The sequence below is a fragment of the Sturnira hondurensis genome, unplaced genomic scaffold, assembly GCF_014824575.4.
Source record: "Sturnira hondurensis isolate 20B ecotype Veracruz unplaced genomic scaffold, ASM1482457v3 Scaffold0022908, whole genome shotgun sequence".
Lineage (NCBI taxonomy): Eukaryota > Metazoa > Chordata > Mammalia > Chiroptera > Phyllostomidae > Sturnira > Sturnira hondurensis.
Genome location: NW_028095539.1, coordinates 1,072,109 through 1,094,363, shown reverse-complemented (window position 1 = coordinate 1,094,363; position 22,255 = coordinate 1,072,109). Strand labels below are relative to the sequence as shown.

The following is a 22,255-nucleotide window of genomic DNA, read 5'->3' as shown; positions in this document are numbered from 1 at the left end:
CATAAAAGATCTTTAAAACAATGTAAAATCTTTAAAAAAAAAGAAGTGCTGTGTCACCAAGTGCTCCTGGTAGCAGAAGGGATGATACTGCATGGAAAAACCTTGGTTGAGGACTCTGAGTTGAAAAGTGATTCAGAAGAGTTCTCTAAATGTGAAGGAATTTTAGAAATACATTAACTCATTTATTGTGCTTATATTTTATTTTATTTTTTGTGTGTATCCACAGTAGTGTTAGGTAGAAAATATCTATTTTATTTATTTATTTATTTATTTATTTTAAAAGATTTTATTTATCTTTAGAGGGGAAGGGAAGGAGAGAGGGAGAGAAATATCAATGTATGGTTGCCTCTCATGTGTCCCCTGCTGGGAACTGGCCTGCAACCCAGGCATGTGCCCTGACTGGGAATCGAACCGCGATCGTCTGGTTCACAGGCCTGTGCTTAATCCACTGAGCTACACCAGCCAAGGCAGAAAATATCTATTTTAAAGAAATGAGTTAATATGTGTAAGTTAATTTTATATGACAAGAAACCATTGTACCATAATCTGATTTCCCCTCCCTTTTTGTGGAAATAGTAATAGGCTGATGGTGCATTTTACTTTCAACAACTTCTTAAATTTTGTGAAATATGGTAACCTGCTTCTTGCACATTTAAAAGATGCTCAATATTTATTGGGTAAATGGACCAACGTTTCTTTCTTAGAAGGCCTTCTTACTGTGTGTACCTTGAGATAAACTTTCAAACAACTTTATTCATTCTAGTTTTAAATAAGATTTGTAAAACATGGGTGAGTGATACAAGTGTTCTTGAACTGAAATTTCATTTCATCATTTGGTACCACACAGTGAAGTTAACTTTTTCTCCAAAAGGGTAAACTTTTAGTAAGGAAATTAGTTTGGTTTTATTTTGTAATTATTTAATCTCAGATTGGAGTAGATGGGTAAAGCTTTTTTTTAAAAAAAAAAACAACAAAGTAACAGTTTCTAGTAGTACCTTAGAAATATTGAAAGGTTAGCTGGTATCAGAATAAAAAAATTATGGAATATGTAAGAACGCATCCAGAAGAGTATTTTTGCCATTTTGACATCTTTTCTTTCTTTCACTTTGTCGCTCTCTCAGTTTTGAAGTTACATATGTGTTTTGAATTTAAATTACATACATTGTAAAAAAATGAAAGTTAATGATATGTACTCAGTGATTTTTCCATATCTAAAAATTCACTTAACAGCAAACCAAGTACATGCTTTCTTCACATTGCATTCAGCAAACTGGTAATGAGGCTTTGTGGTAGAATTTATAAGGATGAATCAAGTATTGCTCAGTCTTTAAAGAAGTTTCAGTCTCTTGTTGGCAGGCAACTGGGCATTAAAGGTGTCGGTATTCCCAGTCTGGTGCTGTGATTTAGATATTAAGAGCGTAAGTTTTGAAATCTGTCTTGACCTGATTTTAAATCCTGGTGCTGCTCCCTTGTCGACTTCTGCAAAATACTTCTCCCGTCTAAGCCTCAGCTTATTGTAGGGTGGTTGCAAGTTCTGAGCCCACGGCAAATGTTCAGTAACTGATAACTGATGCTGTATTGCATCCACCACTATCACCATCATGATTCTAATCTTCATTTCAGTGGTGTGAAAGAACTTTGATTTTGGTGTCAAATAACCCTGGCAGAATTCCACTTCCGCCTCTGACATTTATTAGGTGTGTGATATCACGCTGTTTACTCATGCCTCCTCACAGGCTCTCCGACTGAACTTAGGATCTTTCCCCCCAATTTTGCCCCTCTACAGCGTTCCCATCTTGGAGTCGTTCGTGGTAGAAACCTGGAAACCATTCTCCCCCTCACTGTGTCTTGGTCTCTCTCCCCACTCACCTACCTACCTTTCATGTCTAATTCTGCCTCTTACCTCAAGTTTGCTGACTTCACTTACATTGCCAGCACCTGTGTCAGAGTCTGCACTGTACCTCTGGTGTGGCCACCTAACTGAACTTGGTAGGCAGCTCTGACTAATTCCAGTCCATTCTCCACGGAGTAGCCGGAGTAATATTTGGAAAACCTATCTGATCCTCTTCCTACCTCCCTTCTTGTTCAAAACTCAGTGGCTTCTTTTTGTACTGAATAAAGACCAAACTCCTTAATGTGCCTTGTGAGACCTGAATGACTTGGCATCAGCCTCCTCTTCTGGCTTCATTTCCTCTGTGCACAGTGATCGTCACACTGGCCTTTTTTTATTTCTTCTTTTGACCCAAATTCCTTCCTGTCAAATCTGCCTCTGATCAGTGCTGTTCCCTTTGCTTGCACCACTAGCCTTTTCCGTGCTTTTGTCTATACAATTACTTTGTCTCCTGGAAATCTATGCTCATGTGATGATTCTTATAGGAAGTCTTTTTTGTGTGTTTGTTTGTCTTTATCCTCACCCAAGGATATTGTTTTTTTCATTGCTTTGAGAGAGGAAGGGAGAGAGGGAGTGAGAGAAGTATTGATTGGTTGCCTTCTGTATCTGGGCTGGGGATCGTATGTGCCTGGACCAGGATCAGACCCACAACCTAGGCATGTGCCCTGACCAGGAATCAGACCTGCACCACTTTGGCTATGGGACGATGCTCCAACCAACTGAGCCACATTTGCTAGAGCTGGACTCATTTTTTTGAAGGCATAAAGTATCTTTGTTCTGTTCGCTGCTCAGTTATTGCCTAAGGTTAGCACAGTACTACTTGAAACATGAGTACTTAGTAAACATTTGTTGAAAATGTGTATTTTTCTTGAAATGAAAGACTATTACTTGCCTCATAGGATTGGCGTGAGAATCAAATTAGGTCATAAATAGTATTGTGTTGTATATTATGAGGTACATAGTAAGTTTGTAGTATTTGTTTCTTCTTTTCCCTATCTTCTAAGCATTAAGAAAAGTCTACCAGTAGTTTTCAAACTATTGGTTGTGGCCCACTATTGGGTAATGAAGTCAATTTAGTAGTTCTTGAAGTAAATTTGCAAAAATGAAATGGAATAGAATAACAGTTACCAGAAAAAATAACATAGAGTAAGGAAAAGTATCATTCCTGAAATGTTTGGTCTGTGGGTGTATGTATGTGTGTATCGGATGGAGATGTAACATATTTCTTAATGTGGATAGTGGATAAAAGATTCGAAAGTCACTGTTGTAACACAGTATAGTGTAGCCTCTAGGCAACACTGTATTTAAGCAAGGGCAGCTAAATGAGGATATTTCTAGCTCTTTAAGCAATGTGATTCCACAAAGCCTTGCTGGCCCATTATAGCATTCAAAGCCCTAGAATCCTCTTTAGGTCTCAGTGGCATCAGTGCCAGACTTCCTGGCATTACTCATTTTTTCTCTTTTCATACAGCCTATATGTATTTTTGACCTGTATATATGTTTTAAAAGATTTTGTTTATTTATTTTTAGACAAAAGGGAAGGGAAGGAGAGAAACGTGAATGTGTGGTTGCCTCTCATGTGCCCCCCACCGGGGACTTGGTCTGCAACCCAGGAATATGGCCCTGCTGGGGGTCAAACCTGCAACCCTTCGGTTCACAGCCCACTGAGCCACACCAGCCAGGGCAGACCTGTATATTTTTGAAAGTAACTTTTATTTCTGTATATTGTAAATCATGGCCTTTTTCACTGAATGGAAAAGATATCTCCGATGTTGTTAGTATTTATTGTGGTGACATCTGTCTTATATAAACTATATATGATGATGTTAACATTATAGTATGTCTTTCATAATGACATTCTCTCATAGTTCAACTTAGTGCTCTTATTAAATTTTATTGCCTTGGTGACTTTATAGGCTAGTATTATTAGTTTGATAAAATCAAATGCTACACAGATAAATAAAAACCCATATTATATGTTGGGTCATAGTAAGACCCAGACAAAAGGAAACCAAAGCTTTTAGGGATTAAGCTGGTAACAGTTATGTTTGTGGTAGCTTGGTAAGTGATTCCATTTTGAAATGGATTTTTATATAGGTTTGATAAACATTTGTATAACTGAACTGTGATTTTCTTCTTTAAGGCTAGTGGTCACTTCCAAACCTTTGATGCTGTTGGCTTTCTCTGCATTAATCATTGTTTTATACTCCAGTCTCCAAGGATGCATAAATTATGATAATAGAAGCAAGGGGAGGGCTAGAGCTTGTGGTTGCTGCTGCATTATTGTGTCCACTGGGATGGTATTTGTGTGCTTGTCCTCTGCAGCTTGTTGGGCTGAGGAACTAGATCCCATCCCCCCCCCCGAAGCTAGGGATAGCAATGAATTTTAAAAGGCATGAAAAGGTAGCCCTGTTAAGTGGTCTGTTTGGAACTCTTACAGATTTGATGGGACAAAATTATTATGGGGATCATATGAACTCTCAGGCAAGCATAGATTGTCTTGTTACTTACAGTCAATCTGTTTTTATAGGTATTAGCGGCAAATGCTCAAGTAATCGAAATTGTTACCTCTAATCCTCCATAAAGAAGGACTGTAGTTAAGTTAGAGTTGTTTTCATGTTTTCTTATTACTGATTTCTGTCAGCCATTGCAGACTGGTGAGCTGGATGCTGTTCTGTTCTGAGAACAGGAGCTAAATAATGGTTTCTGTTTAGTCTTTATATTCTCTTTCATTTTAAAAAATGGGACATTTATTTTGGAATATTTGGGAAATAAAGAATTTAAAATGTACTATAAAAATTTCCCAGCACTCAGAGATAATTCTTGTTGTTTCATTATGCATATACTTTCAGTCTGTTGTCTGCCTATACTTAAGAGAATACCGCATATACTTTTTTCTGACGAATTTGAGATGAAATGAATATTTTTAAGGAAAATACACATTACCAAATAAATGAAAAAGAGGGGGAAACTTACCTGGAACAGTATTCACAGAGGAATTTGATGAAGTTGTCTCAATACTATTCCCCAAAACCTGCCAGTTCCAGATGACTTGGCCAGTCAGCCTGCACATCTCTTCAGTGAATGCCTGTGCTATTTAAACTGTCTAAAGTATGTTTCTCGAAGGCATGCTTCTTCACTTTACTAAATTGTTGCAACCCCAAATGCAAAAACGTTAAGGCAAAATGAGAGGACAAGAAGAAAAGTACCAATTTTATTTGTGATAAAGAAACTGACATATATAATTGATCAGTGATAGTGCTATTGCTCCAGCCATGTTTTGAAATCTCGTAAGAAAATGAAAAAATTTTTAGATTTATTTATTTATTTATCTTTAGAGGAGAAGGGAAGGAGAGAAGGAGTGAAATATCAATGTATGGTTGCCTCTCATGAGTCCCCTGCTGGGAACTGGCCTGCAACCCAGGCATGTGCCCTGACTGAGAATTGAACCGCGATCGTGTGGTTCGCAGGCCCGCACTCAATTCACTGAGCTACACCAACCAGGGCCTGAATTTTTATATTTTGAATATCAAATGTTATATTATTCATTTGGATGTGAATGACTTACAAATTAAGCTTCAGCCCTACAAAAGACTATTATGTGTACGGTGTTGAAAACAGCAATAACATTTTTTACTGTCGGTTATCTACCACTGCCTAGAAAAATCACATCAAAACTAAGTTACTGAACACTGATTTATTCTTTTTCATGCTTTTGTGGATTGGCTGGGCTTCCCCAGGCAGTTCTTCTGTTCTGTGAGGTTTTGGCTGGAGTAACTCATTCAGCTGGGAGCTCAAATGTACAAGATGGCTTTATTCGTGTGTCTTCATTCTTCACCTGGGTGGCTGGAAAAGCTGTGTCCTGGCTGATCCTTTCTCTGTTCGTGTGGCCTCTCTTCATTCATAAGTCCAGCCTGAGATACATGGCTACTGGATCCCAGAAGGATGAAAGTAGAAGCTGCCAAGGCTCTAAAGTCCTGGCCCAAAAGTGGCTCAGTGTAATTTCTTCTGTGTGTTTTGTTGAAAGCAAGTCATGAAGTCAGCCGAAGGAAAGGGGAAACAGACTCCACACTTGGTGAACGAAGTGGCCTGTGCCAGAGGGATGGGACTAATTATTGGTGATACCTTTGAAGATAGTCTCCCAAAGTAGCTTAAATAGAGCACTTCTCTAGCCTTGAAGCTTTCTGTGTGCTCCTTCCTTGAATCTTCCCTCCTCACTCCCACCCCCAGATAACTACTGTACCCCTACTTAAAAATTATTTTCTCTTCCTGGTCACTTTACCATATATGTAGGTATCATTAAATAATGTACTACTTAGTTTTCATGAACAATGCCAATTTATTTTTTAAAATACTCTTTTAGCTCAGTTGGTTAGAGCATTGTCCCCATACATCAAAGTTGCAGGTTTGATTCCGGGTCAGAGCATGTATAAGAAACAAACAATGAATGCATAAATAAGTGGAACAACAAATTGGTGTTTCTTTCTCTCTCTCTCTCTCCTCCCACCTCCATCCCTCCCCTTCTCTAAAATGAATAAATAAAACTTTATTAAAAAATAAATAAAATAATCTTTTAAGTTTCAATTTAGAATACCTACATTGAGGATTGTTTGTAAAACTCAGAAAAGCAAAATGACAAAAACCTAAAATAGCTTCCAGCCTTAATCCCTAGGTATATTCCTTGGCGACATTCTGGGATATGCTAACACATGTGCACGCACTATCTCTTGTTCTCTGAATCTCTTTGATTTTGATGGTAAGAACTACTGCATTATCTGAATGTATAATATTTTGGTCCTTGAATTTTGGATGACCAGTAGCAAGAACTCAGATTTGTGAGAGATTCATCCCAATTTTTATCTGACTCTTAGGATGGTTCAGGTTTGGACACTGAGAGGTACTTGTGTGTATGTGTACACATGTGTATGCATGTATTTGTGTGGTGTGTGATTTTAAGCAAAGGAGGCAGAGGATTGTATAGTAATGCTCCACTTTCAAATTTAGAATGGAGGAAAAGTCTCAGTAGGTTGTTGTTAAACACTATTTTGCTTCTATAGTTCTCAGGTGTGTAATAGTCACTTGGAGAGCTTGTTTTTTTAAAAAATTATATTTCATTGATTATGCTGTTAAATTTGTCCCATTTTCCCCCCTTTATCCGTCTCCACTCTGCACCCTTGTCCCTCCAGCATTTCCCCTCCCCCCTAGTTCATGTCCATGGGCTGTACATATAAGTTCTTTGGCTTCTCCATTTCCTATACTATTCTTAACCTCCCCCTACCAATTATGCATCTTATTCCCTGTATCTTTTCCTCATTCTCCCCCTACCACCTCCCGATTGGTAATCCTCCATGTGATCTCCTTTTCTGTGATTCTGTTCCTGTTCAAGTTGTTTGCTTAGTCTGTTTTTGTTTGCTTTTTTAGGTTCAGTTGTTGATAGTTGTGAGTTTGTTGTCATGTTACTGTTCATATTTTTTATCTTCTTTTTCTTAGATAAGTCCCTTTACCATTTCATATAATAAGGGTTTGGTAGTGATGAACTGCTTTAGCTTTACCTTGTCTGGGAAGCACTTTATCTGCCCTTCCATTCTAAATGATAGTTTTGCTGGATAGAGTCATCTTGGATGTAGGTCCTTTCTTTCCATGTCCTTGAATACTTCTTTCTAAGCCCTTCTTGCCTGCAAAGTTTCTTTTGAGAAATCAGCTGATAGTCTTATGGGATCTCTTTTGTAGGTAACTGTCTCCTTTTCTCTTGCTGATTTTAAGATTCTCTCCTTATCTTTAATCTTGGGTAACTTAATTATGTTGTGCCTTGGTATGTTCCTCCTTGGGTCCAACTTCTTTGGGATTCTATGAGCTTCCTGGTCTTGCGTGTCTATTTTTTTCACCAGATTGGGGAAATTTTCCTTCATTATTTTTCCAAATATGTTTTCTATTTCTTGCTCTTCTTCTTTTCCTTCTGGCACCCCTATGATTCGGATATTGGAACGTTTAAAGTTGTCTAGGAGGTTCTTACACCTCTCTTCATTTTTTTCTTATCTATTTAGCTACTCTGTGTCTTTTGATTGGATTCATTTACACTTAATTCATTTACATCTGAGGTTATTACTGATAGATACTTACTCATTGCCATTTTTCTCTTTGTCCCTGTGTTTCTCTCTCCATCTTCTTAATGCAGTCCCTTTAGCATCTCTTGCAATGCTGATTTGGTAGACATGTATTCTTTTAGCCCTTTTTTGTCTGGGAAACTGTCTTTTTTCCCCACATTTTTTTATTGTTGTTCAAGTACAGTTGTCTCCATTTTCCCCTCACTATTCCCCCACCACACCCTCCCATTCCAGCTCTCCTTATTTTTTGAATTCTTGTTTCTTTATTCTGTTTCATTTGAATGTTTATTTCTTTTGTTCTAGTTTTTTGATTTGAGTCCTTGTTTTCTTCCTTTCACTGTTGGTTCCCTGTATATTTTCCTTTATTCCACTTTGTATAGTCTTCACGTCTTCCTTTATTTTGCATCTGTACTTGGTAATTCCTGTGAGCATCCTGATCACCAGTGTTTTGAATCCTGCAGCTCATAGGCTAGCTATCTCCTCATCACTTAGTTCTTTTTCTGGAGCTTTGATCTGTTCTTTCATTTGGGCCATATTTCTTTCTCTTGCAACTGTTACATTATAAGGTACAAAGCCTTAGGTATTCGCCAGGATTGGGTAACCCACTTCACTGCATTGTGGCACTGTGTGTGGGGGAGGGGTCAGAGAGGGAACCATGATGCTTGTTCAGTCTTTGTCCCATTTTCAGTTACTTCCCTTACTACCCACAAGCGAACTGAGCCTTTCTCATGCTGATTCCTGGGTGGGTGGGATTGTGTACGTTCTAGGACCTTGTGGGTCCATCTAGCAGACTCTCCTGTGAGACTAGGAGTTTCTCCCACTGCCACAACCCACACAGATTTTTACAGGCAGAGGTTTTGAGGCTTTAGTTTCTCATACTGGATCCCTGGGTTTGCACAGTATGTGTTGCTCCCCAGTTTTCCTCCTGTCTTATTTGCACACAAATGTGGGACCACCTGGTCCACTAGCTGCCTCCTTGATGTGTGTCCTCTCTGTCCTGGCTGCCCATCTCCACCCCTCCTACCAGTCTAGATGAATGTTTCTTCTTTAGTTCCTTGATTATTGAACTTCCATACAGTTCAATTTTCTGGCAGTTTTGTTTTTTAAAGTTTTGTAATTGATTGTTATTCTTCTTTTGGCTCTGTGAAGAAGCAATGTGTATCTACCCATGCCTCCATCTGGGCCGGAAGTTTGTTAAAGCACAGCTTGCCTGGACCCCATACCCAGAATTTGATTACATTGGTCTGGAATTGGCCTAGGAACTTGTGTTTTTAACAAGTTTCTATGTAATGATGATTTCACTGGCTTAGGGACCACACTTTGAGAACTTCTATAATATGATTTTTAGTGAATATATTGTATCCATCACATAAATCCATCATAATTATCAATCCCTTATAAAACAGACTGCATAGTTTTGTTATTATAGACAATATTGTAATGAGCATCTTTATATACATTTATTATCATTGCCTTTTAATATATTTTTAGAAGTTGAGTTACGTAGTTGAAGGTTTGGCATATTCTTAAGGTAATGTAATTATATAATGTAGTGCCTAATCATATTAGGCAATAGACTGTAATGCCTAATGATACTTCAGAAGACTGTTTCCATTGAGTTCCAAGTAGGAAAATATGGGAAATCTAAACAAACATTCCATCTGGAGGAAGTTTCCAAAGGGGATTCCCCAAATAATTTAACATTGAAGTAAGTAGATTTTCTTGTTAAGATTATTATTTTGTAAGAACAACACACATTTGGATATAAAAATTGTAATGCATTAGAAAGTTGATCAACTTATTATAAAAGGATCTAGCCCTGGCTGGTGTGGCCCAGTGGATCGAATGCTGGCCTGTGAACCAAAGCATTGCCAGTGTGATTCCCAGTCAGGGCACATGCCTGGGTTACAGGCCAGGTCCCAGTAGGGGGTGCTCTAGAGGCAACCACACATTGATGTTTCTGTCCCTCTCTTCTCTTGCTCCCTTCCTCTCTCTGAAAGTAAATGAATAAAATCTTAAAAAAACAAAAAGGATCTACTCTTTCTCAAACTTCCCAACATGTGGACCCATATACTATTTGTAATCTCCTAGAGTGAAATCTCTGTAATTTTACATTTCCCATGGTGATTTCGTGTATGTACTGATAAGTTATCTTTCAGAGCTGTCCTGGGGAAGGTAGTACTCTCTGATCTTGAAGGCCAAAGATTGGGTCTAAATCTTGTCCTTGCTACTTACTTTGTCACCTCATTAGTAATCTAAGCTATAAACCTCTACTATGTCATCTCTGAAATGATGAAAGTAACACCCAGAGTTGCTTATATGGAGAGATGAGGTATTTCTGAGAGAAGATAGGGGTCTCTCTCTGGAGCCCATAGAATTCTTCCAGCAGTGTGACCTGCTGCTCCAGACTTGAAGGAGCATCACAAGTGAGAGACCAATTAGCCAGCTATAGCTTTTCCCATGCCAGTGGCCGTGTGTTTGCCCCTAAGAAAGGGTAGGGAGAGAGTTAGTGGGGGGCTGGTGAGTACTGCTGTCTGTGTTTAGAAAACCTCTATTTTCTGCTTTTATGTACCCACTATAGTCCTTTCACTTTTTCTCTGGATTGTTTTGAGGATTTGAATTCTAAAAGTGGAAGAAAGTTCTTTGACAAGTGTACAGTGCTTTGTGAACTCCAAGTAACATGCTGTTTGGCTCTGTTCAAGAGACTATTGAAGTGAATCACTTCGTGGCCTGTGAGGGTAGTGTGACAGCGCCAGGTAATTATTTATATTCCTCCAAATTATTTTCTGATACATGTCACAGGTATTTGTCACAGATGTGACAAATTAAGAAAAGGTTGTATTTAATAAATTTGTAAAATACTTATTTATAATAACTTCTCAGGCTAGCCCAGAAAGCCGTTTTCACCCTCTGCTCCGCCCCGCCCCCCCCGGCCCCCAGTGGGGAGAGCTTAGTGAAGACTTTGGAGTTTGGATTTTGAAGTTACACAAATTTGAGATTAAGTTTGGGGAAATCATTTAACCTCTAAGATTCAATTTTTCATCTGTAAATTAAGAATGATAGTGCTTATCTCATAGGATTGTTGTGAAGATAAAAAAAGAAAATATTATAAGTCACTTTGGGACTCCTCGCCAAATAGGTCCTCAGTTTTTGTTCCCTTTGTTCTTATCCTCTGAACACACTGCTGTACATTTTCCTATTCTTTTTAAGTTATTATAGTAGGGTTTTGTTTTGTTTTGTTTTGTTTTGCAGGGGTGTGTGGTACAGGTTACTAGATTGCCCTAAATTATAGATATGTGTAGCCTCATTTTGTTAGATATTGTATAATAAAAGAGAATAAGGTCAGTTTGGAAAATTGGTTAGGTGGTAGCAGTGTCTAGCTTTAGGAAACCTCTAAAAACCATACTTTTACTAAATTAAAATAGTTTCCTCCTTTTTGTTTGGGAAGCAGGGGTAGTTAAGAGAAGTTCGTCCTCAGCTGCAGCATAATGACTGTTTGCAATAACTGGCTTGCTGATCCTTTTTGAATTAGGTTTAGTGTGTTACAGTTGTTTGTAGTCATGTGAATTTATTGAAGCAGTTATATGATCAAATGTGTATTTGGGGGTGTCAGGCTTCACACATTTGCTGATTATCTAGTTAGGAATACTGCTTATGCTGGTCAATGGTTCCTGCTGATTTAAAAACAGAAGGTGCATCTGTAGATAGTGCTTAGATTGTATAAAATTGGTTGCATTAGCATCTGACACTGCAGGAGAGCAAATTATATCTTGAACGAATAATTTTAAAGAATACAGCTATTTGCTATATCTTTGTTGTGAAGGTACTGTTTTATTTTAATCATCTTAGTTTCAATAAGATTTCACTTTCTACCTAATCACATCACTTCTTTTCTAGTGGGATTTGGTCTTGATGGATTGAATCATTTTTAGTTTTATACTTTTAATAAAGAATATTACCAGCATTAGGAATTACTTTAAGGAATTTCAGTTCACCTTTTTTACAGCCAAAGTTGGAATCATTGCTAAAACTCAACAAGAATTTCATTCAGTAAATAAGCTCTAACTGATCGGTTTAAAAAATAGTTTATTAGTATTAATATTAATATAATATTGCATCTTTAGTTCTTGTTTAAATATTTTTTAGATAGCATCAATTGAACACAGAAAACTAGTATGCCTTGTTCTACTAATAAAGAAGTGATTGTTTTCTGATTTGATTGTTTGAATTGTGTGAATTGGTGAGCAATGTTTTTTTAGCATGACACTTTGGGAACCGCTACTTGGTCAGGGTACTTTTGTTCCGAGGTCTCTTTGCGTCAGTTTCTATTAAAAGTGAAATGTGACAGCCTGTATAACAATGAGAATATTTGAACAATACAATACTTGTATTATTATTGTATGGCTTTGAGGAAAACCTCATACTGTGTCTAATTGAATTTATTGTGCTTAATGAAGTTTTTAAACTGAAGAGTACCTTTTCTGTTTAACTTGAACATTGAGTTTACATTTTTAAGTATATGTAAAGTACACAATAAAGTATGTAGGTATGCTGAACATTTGCAGCCTGAAAGATAATTATACGGTAGTTGCAGTATAGCATTTGCAAAAAATACTGTTCAAAATTACATTTTCAATAAGTTAGGTTCTAATAGATGGCAGGAGTAGGAAGGGGTAAAAAATATTAAATTAACATTTGCTTTCATTAGCAGTTCCTGTGAATTTTTATAAAAGAACTGATCACAGTGAATTTATTTGGTAAATTTTCATTATCCATATTACATACCTCCTTAAGAATGCCTTGTAGTGTCATGTTCAGAAACATACTATTAACTTAAAATAGTGTTCTTTTCCCTTTGTTCAGGAGAACAAAGGATTTAGCTGCTTGATACTAGTTATATTATGTAAATTATTATGGTAAATATAATATTATGTGTAAAACTCTCCATAACAGTTACATGAGAATTTATATCAGTGAAATAATTTTTGTTAGTTTATGCAAGAATATCACTGTTAATGAAATTTAGTGATGATTGCAGCAGCATCAAGTAAGGATTTATTTCTTCTTAACGTTGTAACTATTCAGAGAAGCATTTACATAAGTGACCATTTTCTAAATCTAAGCTTTGGAGAGGAGAGGAAAGCTGTGAGGTTGTGAATTTTGAGGGCTTGGTCAAAGTTTGGATTTGTGTCCCTGTGAAACTCTCTTAAAACCTGGCATTTTTGAGCATAAAAGCAGGCTTGTAGAAATGTCTAACCACTGTGCCTTTACCTAGTATTTTCATTTGCTACAGGTCCAGTATCTTTTTGGATGGGTTGTGCTTTTGGTGGATAGAGGATTATAAATACTTATTCTTTGGGTCTAAGAAAAATTGTCCCAATATATTTTGGTATGTTGTGTCCTACCTAATATCACTAGCTGTGCCTTGTCATATTTAATGGATGTTAATAAATATTAAACTCTTTCCCCAAACATGTGTTTAGATGAGGGTGGCTTTGCCAACCATCCTTGGAAGTTAGCAGTACAGTGGCTACAGCCTGGAACAATTGCCCATCCATTTGAAAAGTTTCCTGGATTTTTTTAGTGATGTATCCTTTTTATGTGATTGTTAACCATTTGGGTATCTTTTGTGACTTGCCTGTTTAAGAGTTTTTGTTTTGCCTATTTAATTTGTTTTGGCTTATTTATCTGTTTCTTTCTTCCAAAAAAAATGTATTCTGGATCCTATGCCTTACAAAATCCCCCTCCAATCTCATAATTTTCTTTTTCATGCTTTTGAGGTTTGTTCATTTTGTTTCAGGTAGATTGGCTACCCAGACAACTCCAGACTATAGGGGAACAGATATAATTCTCTTAACCTCATTTGATTAGGTTTGAGGGTCCTTAATTCACTTACCCTTCCTCTCAAAACTGCCTAATTTCTGTTGTACCTGGGCAATTTCAGAAAAATATTAGTTGTATCCTACCAGAGGGGGATCACAGATTATGTCTTTTGATGCCCTCTCCATGCCTAATACACTAATACTCATGAATGACCCACTGCTCACTAGACCTGGTTTTCACTTCGGAAGGGAAGTGCTGTCAGGGTAGTTAAATAGCCTCATACTGCTGGTCCTCAAGATTGGACCTTCTTTGGAAAAGGCCAGTGGTGAGCAACTGAGGGCAAGGACAGGTTAGGAGCCTAGCATAAGTTACGAAGCTCATCTGGCCTAACCGTGATAAAAACACAAGTGAAAAAGATCAGGCATTTCTCTGGGATAGGAAGGGGAACAACAAATACAGCGGGGCCAGCTGAGAAGAGTCAGGACTGTAATTACAGCTCAGAAATAATAGCTTTGGTAAGGATTCCAATTCTGTGTGAGTAGTGGATCACAGTCAGAGAAGAACAATAGTTGGTTACTTCAGAAGCTGTTTGTTGGTTTTATATGCCTTCTACGTAGGGATGGCCTCGGGGGGAGAAAGAGTATTATCTTTTAGGTGCTGGTCAGTGTTCAAACTGCTTCACGTCCATTGTTTTACTTGATCCCGAAAATTCTGTGAGGCATCCAGTCTGTCCAGTTTACAGATCAGGACACCTGATTTGAAAAACTGATTTGCCCAGGGTCACACAACTGATAAGTAGTTGAATCAAGATTCTAATTCAGGCCCTGGCTGGTGTAGCTCAGTGGATTGAGCTCTGGCCTGTGAACCAAAGGATCGTGGTTCGATTCCCAGTCAGGGCACATGCCTGGGTTGCAGGCCAGTTCCCAGCAGGGGACTCACGAGAGGCAACCATACACTGATATTTCTGTCCCTCCCTCCCTCCTTCCCTTCCCCTCTAAAGATAAATAAAATATTAAAAAAAGATTCTAATTCAGGACTGACTTCAGTGCTCATTCTTTTTTACTTGCCACACTATTATGGAAAATAATATTAAAGATAATCCCTAAAATATACTGATATCATGTGCCAAATACCAGTTCAACTTCTTTAAATGTATTGCTTCATTTAAAACTTCATAGGGGTGCTATAAAATAGATGTTATTCGTATCCCCATTTTACAGGTGAGGAAACCCAGCACAAATAACCATCACAAGGTCACACAGCTAATTAGTAGAAGAGTCAGTATAGAATTTCAGTCCTGTCATCACCTGCACCAGCTCCTCAGGAGGTAGTCTGGAGGGATTGTACCCAGGTGGTTTCCAACCAGTCTTCAGCTTTCTCCTTGCAGGCTTTTTACCATATGTATAATCCTGTAGGAGCCAGGGGCTCCAGAAGGAACACAGCCAGACGTGGTTGTGTGTGTTGAGTTGCTGTGGCAGCAGTGTGTGGGTTGTTTTCCGCAGGGGGAGAGACTGGAGGAGGGAATACCACCTGGACTGTGTAACCGTAGAATAGGGTCATGGTGGTGCTCTGGCGTCCAGGGCATGTTTGTCCTGATGAGAATATGTAGGAAGAAGGGTCTTATCAGTGCCTGGGGGATAGCACTCCACAATCGTTTGCTGCATCCCATGAACTACCTGTCCATTCCTCAGTGCAGATCCCCGCTGGAAAGAACGAACGCTGACAAAGCCCCATTCCTATTCTCAGGGCCAAGTTGTTTTTTCAAAGGTAACTATGTGAGGTATGGTGTGAGCAAGTTTGAAAGAAGCAATGAGACTGCCTTTGCTGCTCTGCCCTGATCTCAGGGCTCCCTGAGCATTTTGCTTTGGGCACCATGAGGTTTGGATTCCTTCTCTCTTTGTTTCTCTCTCTCTCTCCCCCCACATCACCCCCCTCTTTCTTTTTTAGACTTGTGTACCATTCTTGTGCTGCCCTCATAACTGCTCCCACCAACTCTGCCCCCAAATATCCTGCATTTCCTGTGTACCCTGCTTCTCTAGCCCTGATTCCTGGGTCTGCTCTCACTTGCTGGTCAGTCAGCATGGGTGGAGAGTCCAGAGGTTAGGTAAACTTTAACAAATTCCACCCAGGAGAGAATTGCCTTGTAACATGAAAGCACATATGTGGTGGTTTTTATAAGACTATTGAGGAAATGCAAATTGAGGAGGAGAGATCTCATGGAGTTTACTCCAAGCCAGGAATCCTTCTGTTTACTCTTACAGGGTTTTACTGGTTCTTGAAATGGAGGCTGGGCCTTTACAGAATGCCGATATTGAAGTAATGGCGAAGGGGAAGAAGCCCCTCCAGATTGTGAAGTGAAACCACAAAGGCAAAGTCATGGAGCCAGGCAGAGAAGATGAAAGGAATCTTTAAAATTCCCATTATTATGCCAAGTGTGTAGGTCTAGTTTAGGACAATTACTGAGTTAATTGCTTCTTAATGGGAAATATTTATTTCTGTGTTCAGACTTCCTAAATCCTTAATTTAAAAGGCATAAATAGAATGGTATTTAAGTAGCCACTGCTGCTTAAGTTTTAAATTTTACTTAATTCAAAGGATTTCAGGATTGTTTTCTCTCTTTTCTGAGAGTCTTGTTAACTGTGGAGGGCAGTGGGCCACAGGGAAAAGCAGAAAAGTGCTTTCTTTAAGGCCATTTTTCTTTAAAGCATAATTAAAGACATGGACGTTTTTATCAAAGCATTACGTTAAGAATTTTAGATCATACAATGATAGAATTCTAGAGTCAAGAAAACTCAGTCAACACTTTCAGTTTATATTTGAGAGAATTCCGGTTCAGAGTCCTCTTTGCAATCACGTAGTGGTAGATTCTAGGCCTGTTCACTCCCTGTTCAGTACTTTAATATCCATGCCAAATCTTTTTCGTGTTATAATGGCTATTGTGGTTGTCTAGGAATTTACTAAAAATGATGGTGTGCTGTGAGTCAACTATTCTAGAATTATACAGGATACAAAGATAAATAAAAGTGATTCCACTGGCAAGAAAGGTAAGGTTAGGTAGGGAAGGTCAGCAAGTAAACAGAAGATTATAGTCCAGTGTGGAAAGGACAGGATAGAGGTATACACGGGATGTATGTCAGTCAAGGTCCAGGCAAAGATAAGAGGAACCACTCTGTTAGGAAAAGGATTGCATACAGAGATGTTGGTCTCACAGAAGCAGCATGGGAAAGAAGGGAGGAATAGGCTGCAGGCTGAATCTCCAGGAATGGCTCTCAGAGTAGCACTGCAGAAGCAGCACACCAAAAGAGCTACTGTGTTTTGCCCTGTGTAGTGCGCACCTTTTTGCCTGTATTTTTGAGGGAAAAATAAGGATGTGCATTATACATAAGTAGTACCTGAAATACCTAGTATCTGTTCTTGTTGTTTGTAATTATTTGTTATGTAAAATTTCTTGTACCATAATATGTTCAAAAATAAATGCTGAAATTCCTTTATAATAAAAACATCTAAATATAATTAAAATACTTGAATTAAAAAATTAAAATGAAATATCATTTTCCTGAAAGTTTGGGCCAAAATCATGGGTGCACATTACACATGGGAGCACATTATAGGTTGCAGAATAAGTGCCGCTGCCAGGTCAGGAAGCTGGAGGAACCTGGAAGCTGGGGCTACAACTGTCCGCCCTGGGATGTTCCCATCTTTGCTGTCTGGGCTCAGGAAGCTTCCATCAAGGTTGTCGCCTCCAGAACCATCACGCCATTTCTTTTAGTTTCTACATCAGAAAAATAGGTTCCTCGTGTTACCTCCTGGCTCCCTAGTCTGTGCTCTGATTTCAAGTCTCATGAGGTGGATCTGATTGGCAAAAGCTAAATCACAGCTGATGTCCTAGTTGCAGGGACCTTTGGGAAGGTTTTAGCTTTCCAGCTTCTGCAGTGCTAGAGGGCCCACAGAAGGAGATTGTAATGGTGTCATAATAGTAATATTAACACAGTATAGTAGTAATACACACATATGTAGAACAGATGATATGTAATTATATACACATACGCAAAATGTAGTAGTAACAGAATGCTCATGATGGACTGAGCCAGTCTGTAGAGTGTCTGGGACCAACACGGGGGGCACCTCACCTGCTTGTGGTGAGGAGAAGGGCTCAGAGAGTTTTCACTGAGAAGTAGGACCTGAGCTATTTTGAGTTAAGCCTTTCATAATAAAATGGAGAGCATTTCTGATGTTATTACAGACACAACCTAATTTTAATGGTGGTGTCAGTGTTAGGTCCCTTGAGTTTATTGATGTTCCCCTTCAAAGTTTTTAAAATCATGCTTGAAACAATTACTTATATTTCCTTATGATAGATTCTGAGAAGTGGAATTACTAAGTTTGGGAGCATACTGCCAAGTTATTTGCTGGAAGGAGTTTTCATTGAGTTTTGCTTCCTTTCCTCCTTCATTTCGTCTTTCATTCATTTAGTATTTATGTGTGAGGTCCTGTTCTGGGTTCCAGGGTTACTGCAGTAAACAAGAGAGAGAAAATCCCTGCCATCACAAAGCATATATACCAGTAGGAGAAATAGATAATAAGAAAGAATGTAGTATATTGGATGTTAAAATGTGATAAGGGAAAATAACAAGGAAAAGAGAATAAGGGATGGTGGGATAGGGAAATTACAATTTTAAATAAGGTGGTTGGGGAAGACCATACCAGGAAAGTAACTTATGACTGACTGAAGGTGGACAACACATGCCTTTGTTCCTTGTTGTTTATCCAACAGAGTGAATGGCAAGCACAAAGGCCGTGAAATGGAAGTAGGGCTTGCGTGTTGGAAGTATGGCAAGCAGACCAGTGTGGCTAGCACAGAGGTAGGAGGCTGAGTAGTAGAAAGTGAGGTCCGAGGGTTGCTGGTGAAGAAGGGAAGACTTTGTAGAGGAGGACCTGACTTTACTTGAGCAGGGTTACTCTGGCCGCTGTTTTGAGAACAATGTGTAGGGAATTGCAGGCAGGAGCAGGGCAGCCTGTTAGGAGGCAATTGTAGTAATCCAGATGGGAAATGATGGTGACTTAGACCAGAGTGGTAATGGTGGAGATGGAGAGAAATAGTCAGAATCTGAATACATTTTGAAGATTTAGTTGACAGTGTTGGCAGACAGATTGGATCTGAAATGTGAGAGAAAGAGCAGGAGTTCAGTTAAGGTGTCCATTAGAAATCCAAGTGGAAATTTTAAGTCAACAGTTACATGAATTAATCTGGTTTTGGGAGAGGCCTGAGCTGGAGAAATAATTTAAAGTTGACAGTGCACATTTGTATTTGAAGTGATGAGACTAAAAGAGACCATCAAAGGAGGACATGAAGAAAAAAACTGAAGAAGTCCAAGGACTGAACTCGGGGACCCTTCAATAGGAAGAGGCCCGGCAACAGGGAGCCCAAGGAGAAGCCATGAGGCAGGGGAGTGGGATGCCAGGGAAGCCACATGAAGAAGGTGGTTTGAGGAGGAGGAAACAATCAAGGGTGTCAGGTGGTGTTTATAGGTCAAGTAAGACTGAGGATTGATAAGTGATATTAGCAGTAAGGGCCTTATTGGAGTAGTTTCAGAAAAGTGGTGGGTGAAACTTGATTGGCGTGGGTAAAAAGAGAGTGGGAGGAGAGGAATTGGTGACGGTGAGTATAGACGCTCTTTTGAAGAATATTGCTTTAAAGAGAATGAACGTTCTGGGGTAGTAGTAGCTGTGGCGGGGATGGGCTTGATCTTTTGAAAAATATTTGTAGAAATAACCATATGTTTTTCTGATGGGAAAAGATCTGGTACAGAGGTAAAAATTACTGAAACAGGAAAACTGGTAGAGCAATGTCTGAACTGGTGAGGGGTTGGGATTCCAGTTTATAAGTGAACTAGAGGAGGGGCCTTTGCAAGGGGCACAGGCGGTTCTTCCTAGTAGAAGGATGAGGGCAGAGTCTGAGGTCAGAGATAATAAGTAGAAATGGTGGTGGAGGCTTGTGGGAGTTCTTTTCTGATTGCTCCACTTTCTTAGTGAGGGGGCATATAAGGTAGTTAATGGCAATTGAGGATGGAGAAGGTTTGAAGGGAAGGAGAAACCTTCCATATGTATTCAGTATGATATAGTCACTGGGGAAGGTGAGAGAGTGAATGAATTAAGGAAAATGTGATATAATTACTGAGTTGCATTGAAGCTCACTTACAGTGAATAATCTAAATTTAAAGGTAGATTAGTTAACATAGTTGTGTGTTTTTCTCCAGCTACAGTCAGGTGCAGGAATGAGGATGGATAGTTGGGTTTAACAAGGATTGTCGTTTGTCAAGCGAGGGTGACAAACAGAATCACAGAGGGACTGTGGGAATGAATATCTGAGATAGGATAGAGGACCAGCTCCTTGGTGGGGAGGAGGGTAAGGAGTCAAGAATTTAGCAGTTTGGAAGGATCGTCTCTGTGAGTAGTAAACTTGGTAAGACTGGTGGGAGCAGTGAGTGAATGAGTGAGTGGCAGTGCACGAGGATCCCAGTGGTTCCAGGGAGAGGAGTAACCCTGGGATTAGTAGGTGACAACAGAGCAGAGGTGGGATGGGAGTGTAGTCTGGTGACGTGAGGTTAAAATCTGGGTTTTGCAAAGTGATGGAGAATGGTCTGGAAGTGGCAACAAGGAACAAAGGCCACCTACCCTACCTCCAGGCTTGTAGGAGGAGGGGTGGGGAGGAAACGTGCACCACTTGAGAGGGCTCCAAAGGAGGCCAGCATTTGGAGGTAGTATGTCAGAATGTGTAGGAAACTTAGAAGAGCTTGAGAATAAATAGTTCTAGCTTTATAACAAAAATATCTTGAAATATGTTAAAGTGGTTTTACATCCTCAAAAACAATTGAACATAAAATATCCATATGATCCAGCAGTTTCACTTCTGGATATACAGCTAAAAGATGTGAAAGCAGGAACTCAAAAACAAATATTTGTATCCTCATGTTCATAGCAACATTATTTACGATAGCCAGAAGACAGAAGAAACTTGTATCCATTGATAGATTAATGGATACACAAAATATGGTATATACATACAATGGAATACCACAAAAGGAATGCAAAAGGAAGAAAGGAAGACACATGCTACAACGTGGATGAGCCTTGAAGACATCATACTCAGTGGAATAAGCCAGTTAACGAAAGGTCAAAGATTGTGTGATCCCACCTACATGAGGCACCTAGAGTAGTGAAATTCATAGAGGCAGGAAGTAGAGTGGTGGCTGCCGGGGGCTGGGGGATGAGGGGACAATGAGAGTTATTTAATGAGTTCGGAGTTTTAGAGAAGATGAAAACGTTTTGGAGATGGATGGTACTGATTGTTGAACAATAAAGTGAATATACTTGATGCCACTGAATTGTACACTTAAAAATGGTTAAAATGGCAAATTTTATGTTAGGTGTGTTTTTAACTCTTCTTGGCTTCCGAGTACAAGAGTATAAAGATGTTGGGATACAGGCACTGTTAAGGACTAGGGGAATGTAGCAGTACAGATAATGACTAGGCAGCAATGGCTTGTCTCCAGGAGAAAAGATGCAGAATTTTGGTATAGGAAAATCTTCTGGTTGACAGGCATAGTAGTATGTTTCCCTTGCTGGGGTGTCAGCTTTATCTAGTTTGACCTTAACATTTGTCAGCTTGCATTAGTTTGACCTTAGCATTGTGGTTTTCAGTGTGGTTTAGAGGTACTCAGAAACACACTTTCTTGAGTAGGAAAACATTTTCTCTGTGTTTCCATTTGTTCTGTTTAGCAAGTGATTATTTCCATAGATGATACAAGGATAATCTCTAGCCTTCAAAATTATTCTAAGTTTTTTAATATGAAGTCATCTTTTAAATATTGTATTTATTAGCTGTATTGGAGTAATTTTATTTATATTCTGAAGTTGGCAGTAAATAGAGAAATTGGAAAACTCTCATTTATAATCGGCTAAGGCCAGTTTCATGACAACATGTTTTAGTTATTTGTCCAGTTGTAGTCTTATTGTTGAGTCACAATAATGATGAGAAGACAGATCAACAGGAGGACGTAAATAAATAAAGCCAGGAAAGAAAGCCAGTGTTGGATTCTTGGGAGTCTGATGAATCCAGGCTGAATCTTAGCTCTTTTACCTAACTCTGAATTTGTTCTTAATGAGCCTCGCTTTTCTTCTTTATGAAACAGGGATACGTGTATTTACCTGCAGAGTTGTGGTTATGATTAAGTAAGATAAAACAAACCACCTGTGGCAATGACTGGTATACCTAGGCATTCAGTAGGTGGCAGGTAGTTGCTAGTAGTATAATTATTACTGCAAAGATATTTAATGGGACTCTGTTTCTGAGACACATAATGCAAACTTAGAAAGCAAAGGAATTAACAGAAAGGTCCTTGAGTTTATACAAAGATTCACCTCAGGGTTTCTGTAA

General features: G+C 38.9%; 1 protein-coding gene across 11 annotated transcripts in view; it reads left to right on the top strand.

Annotated features, from left to right (window-relative positions):
• The window catches only part of DENND1A (DENN domain containing 1A), a 496,583-nt gene that overhangs the window by 97,335 nt on the left and 376,993 nt on the right, over positions 1-22,255 (top strand). For 5 of the 11 annotated variants that reach the window (XM_037036469.1, XM_037036471.1, XM_037036468.1 and 2 more), the window contains exon 1: positions 15,471-15,585. The exons of the other annotated variants lie outside the window; for them this stretch is intronic. In XM_037036469.1, coding sequence (XP_036892364.1) covers positions 15,486-15,585 — 100 coding nt within the window. In that variant the 5' untranslated portion in view covers positions 15,471-15,485. Of the gene's footprint in view, positions 1-15,470; positions 15,586-22,255 lie in introns of those variants that run through there. 11 annotated transcript variants of the gene reach the window in all.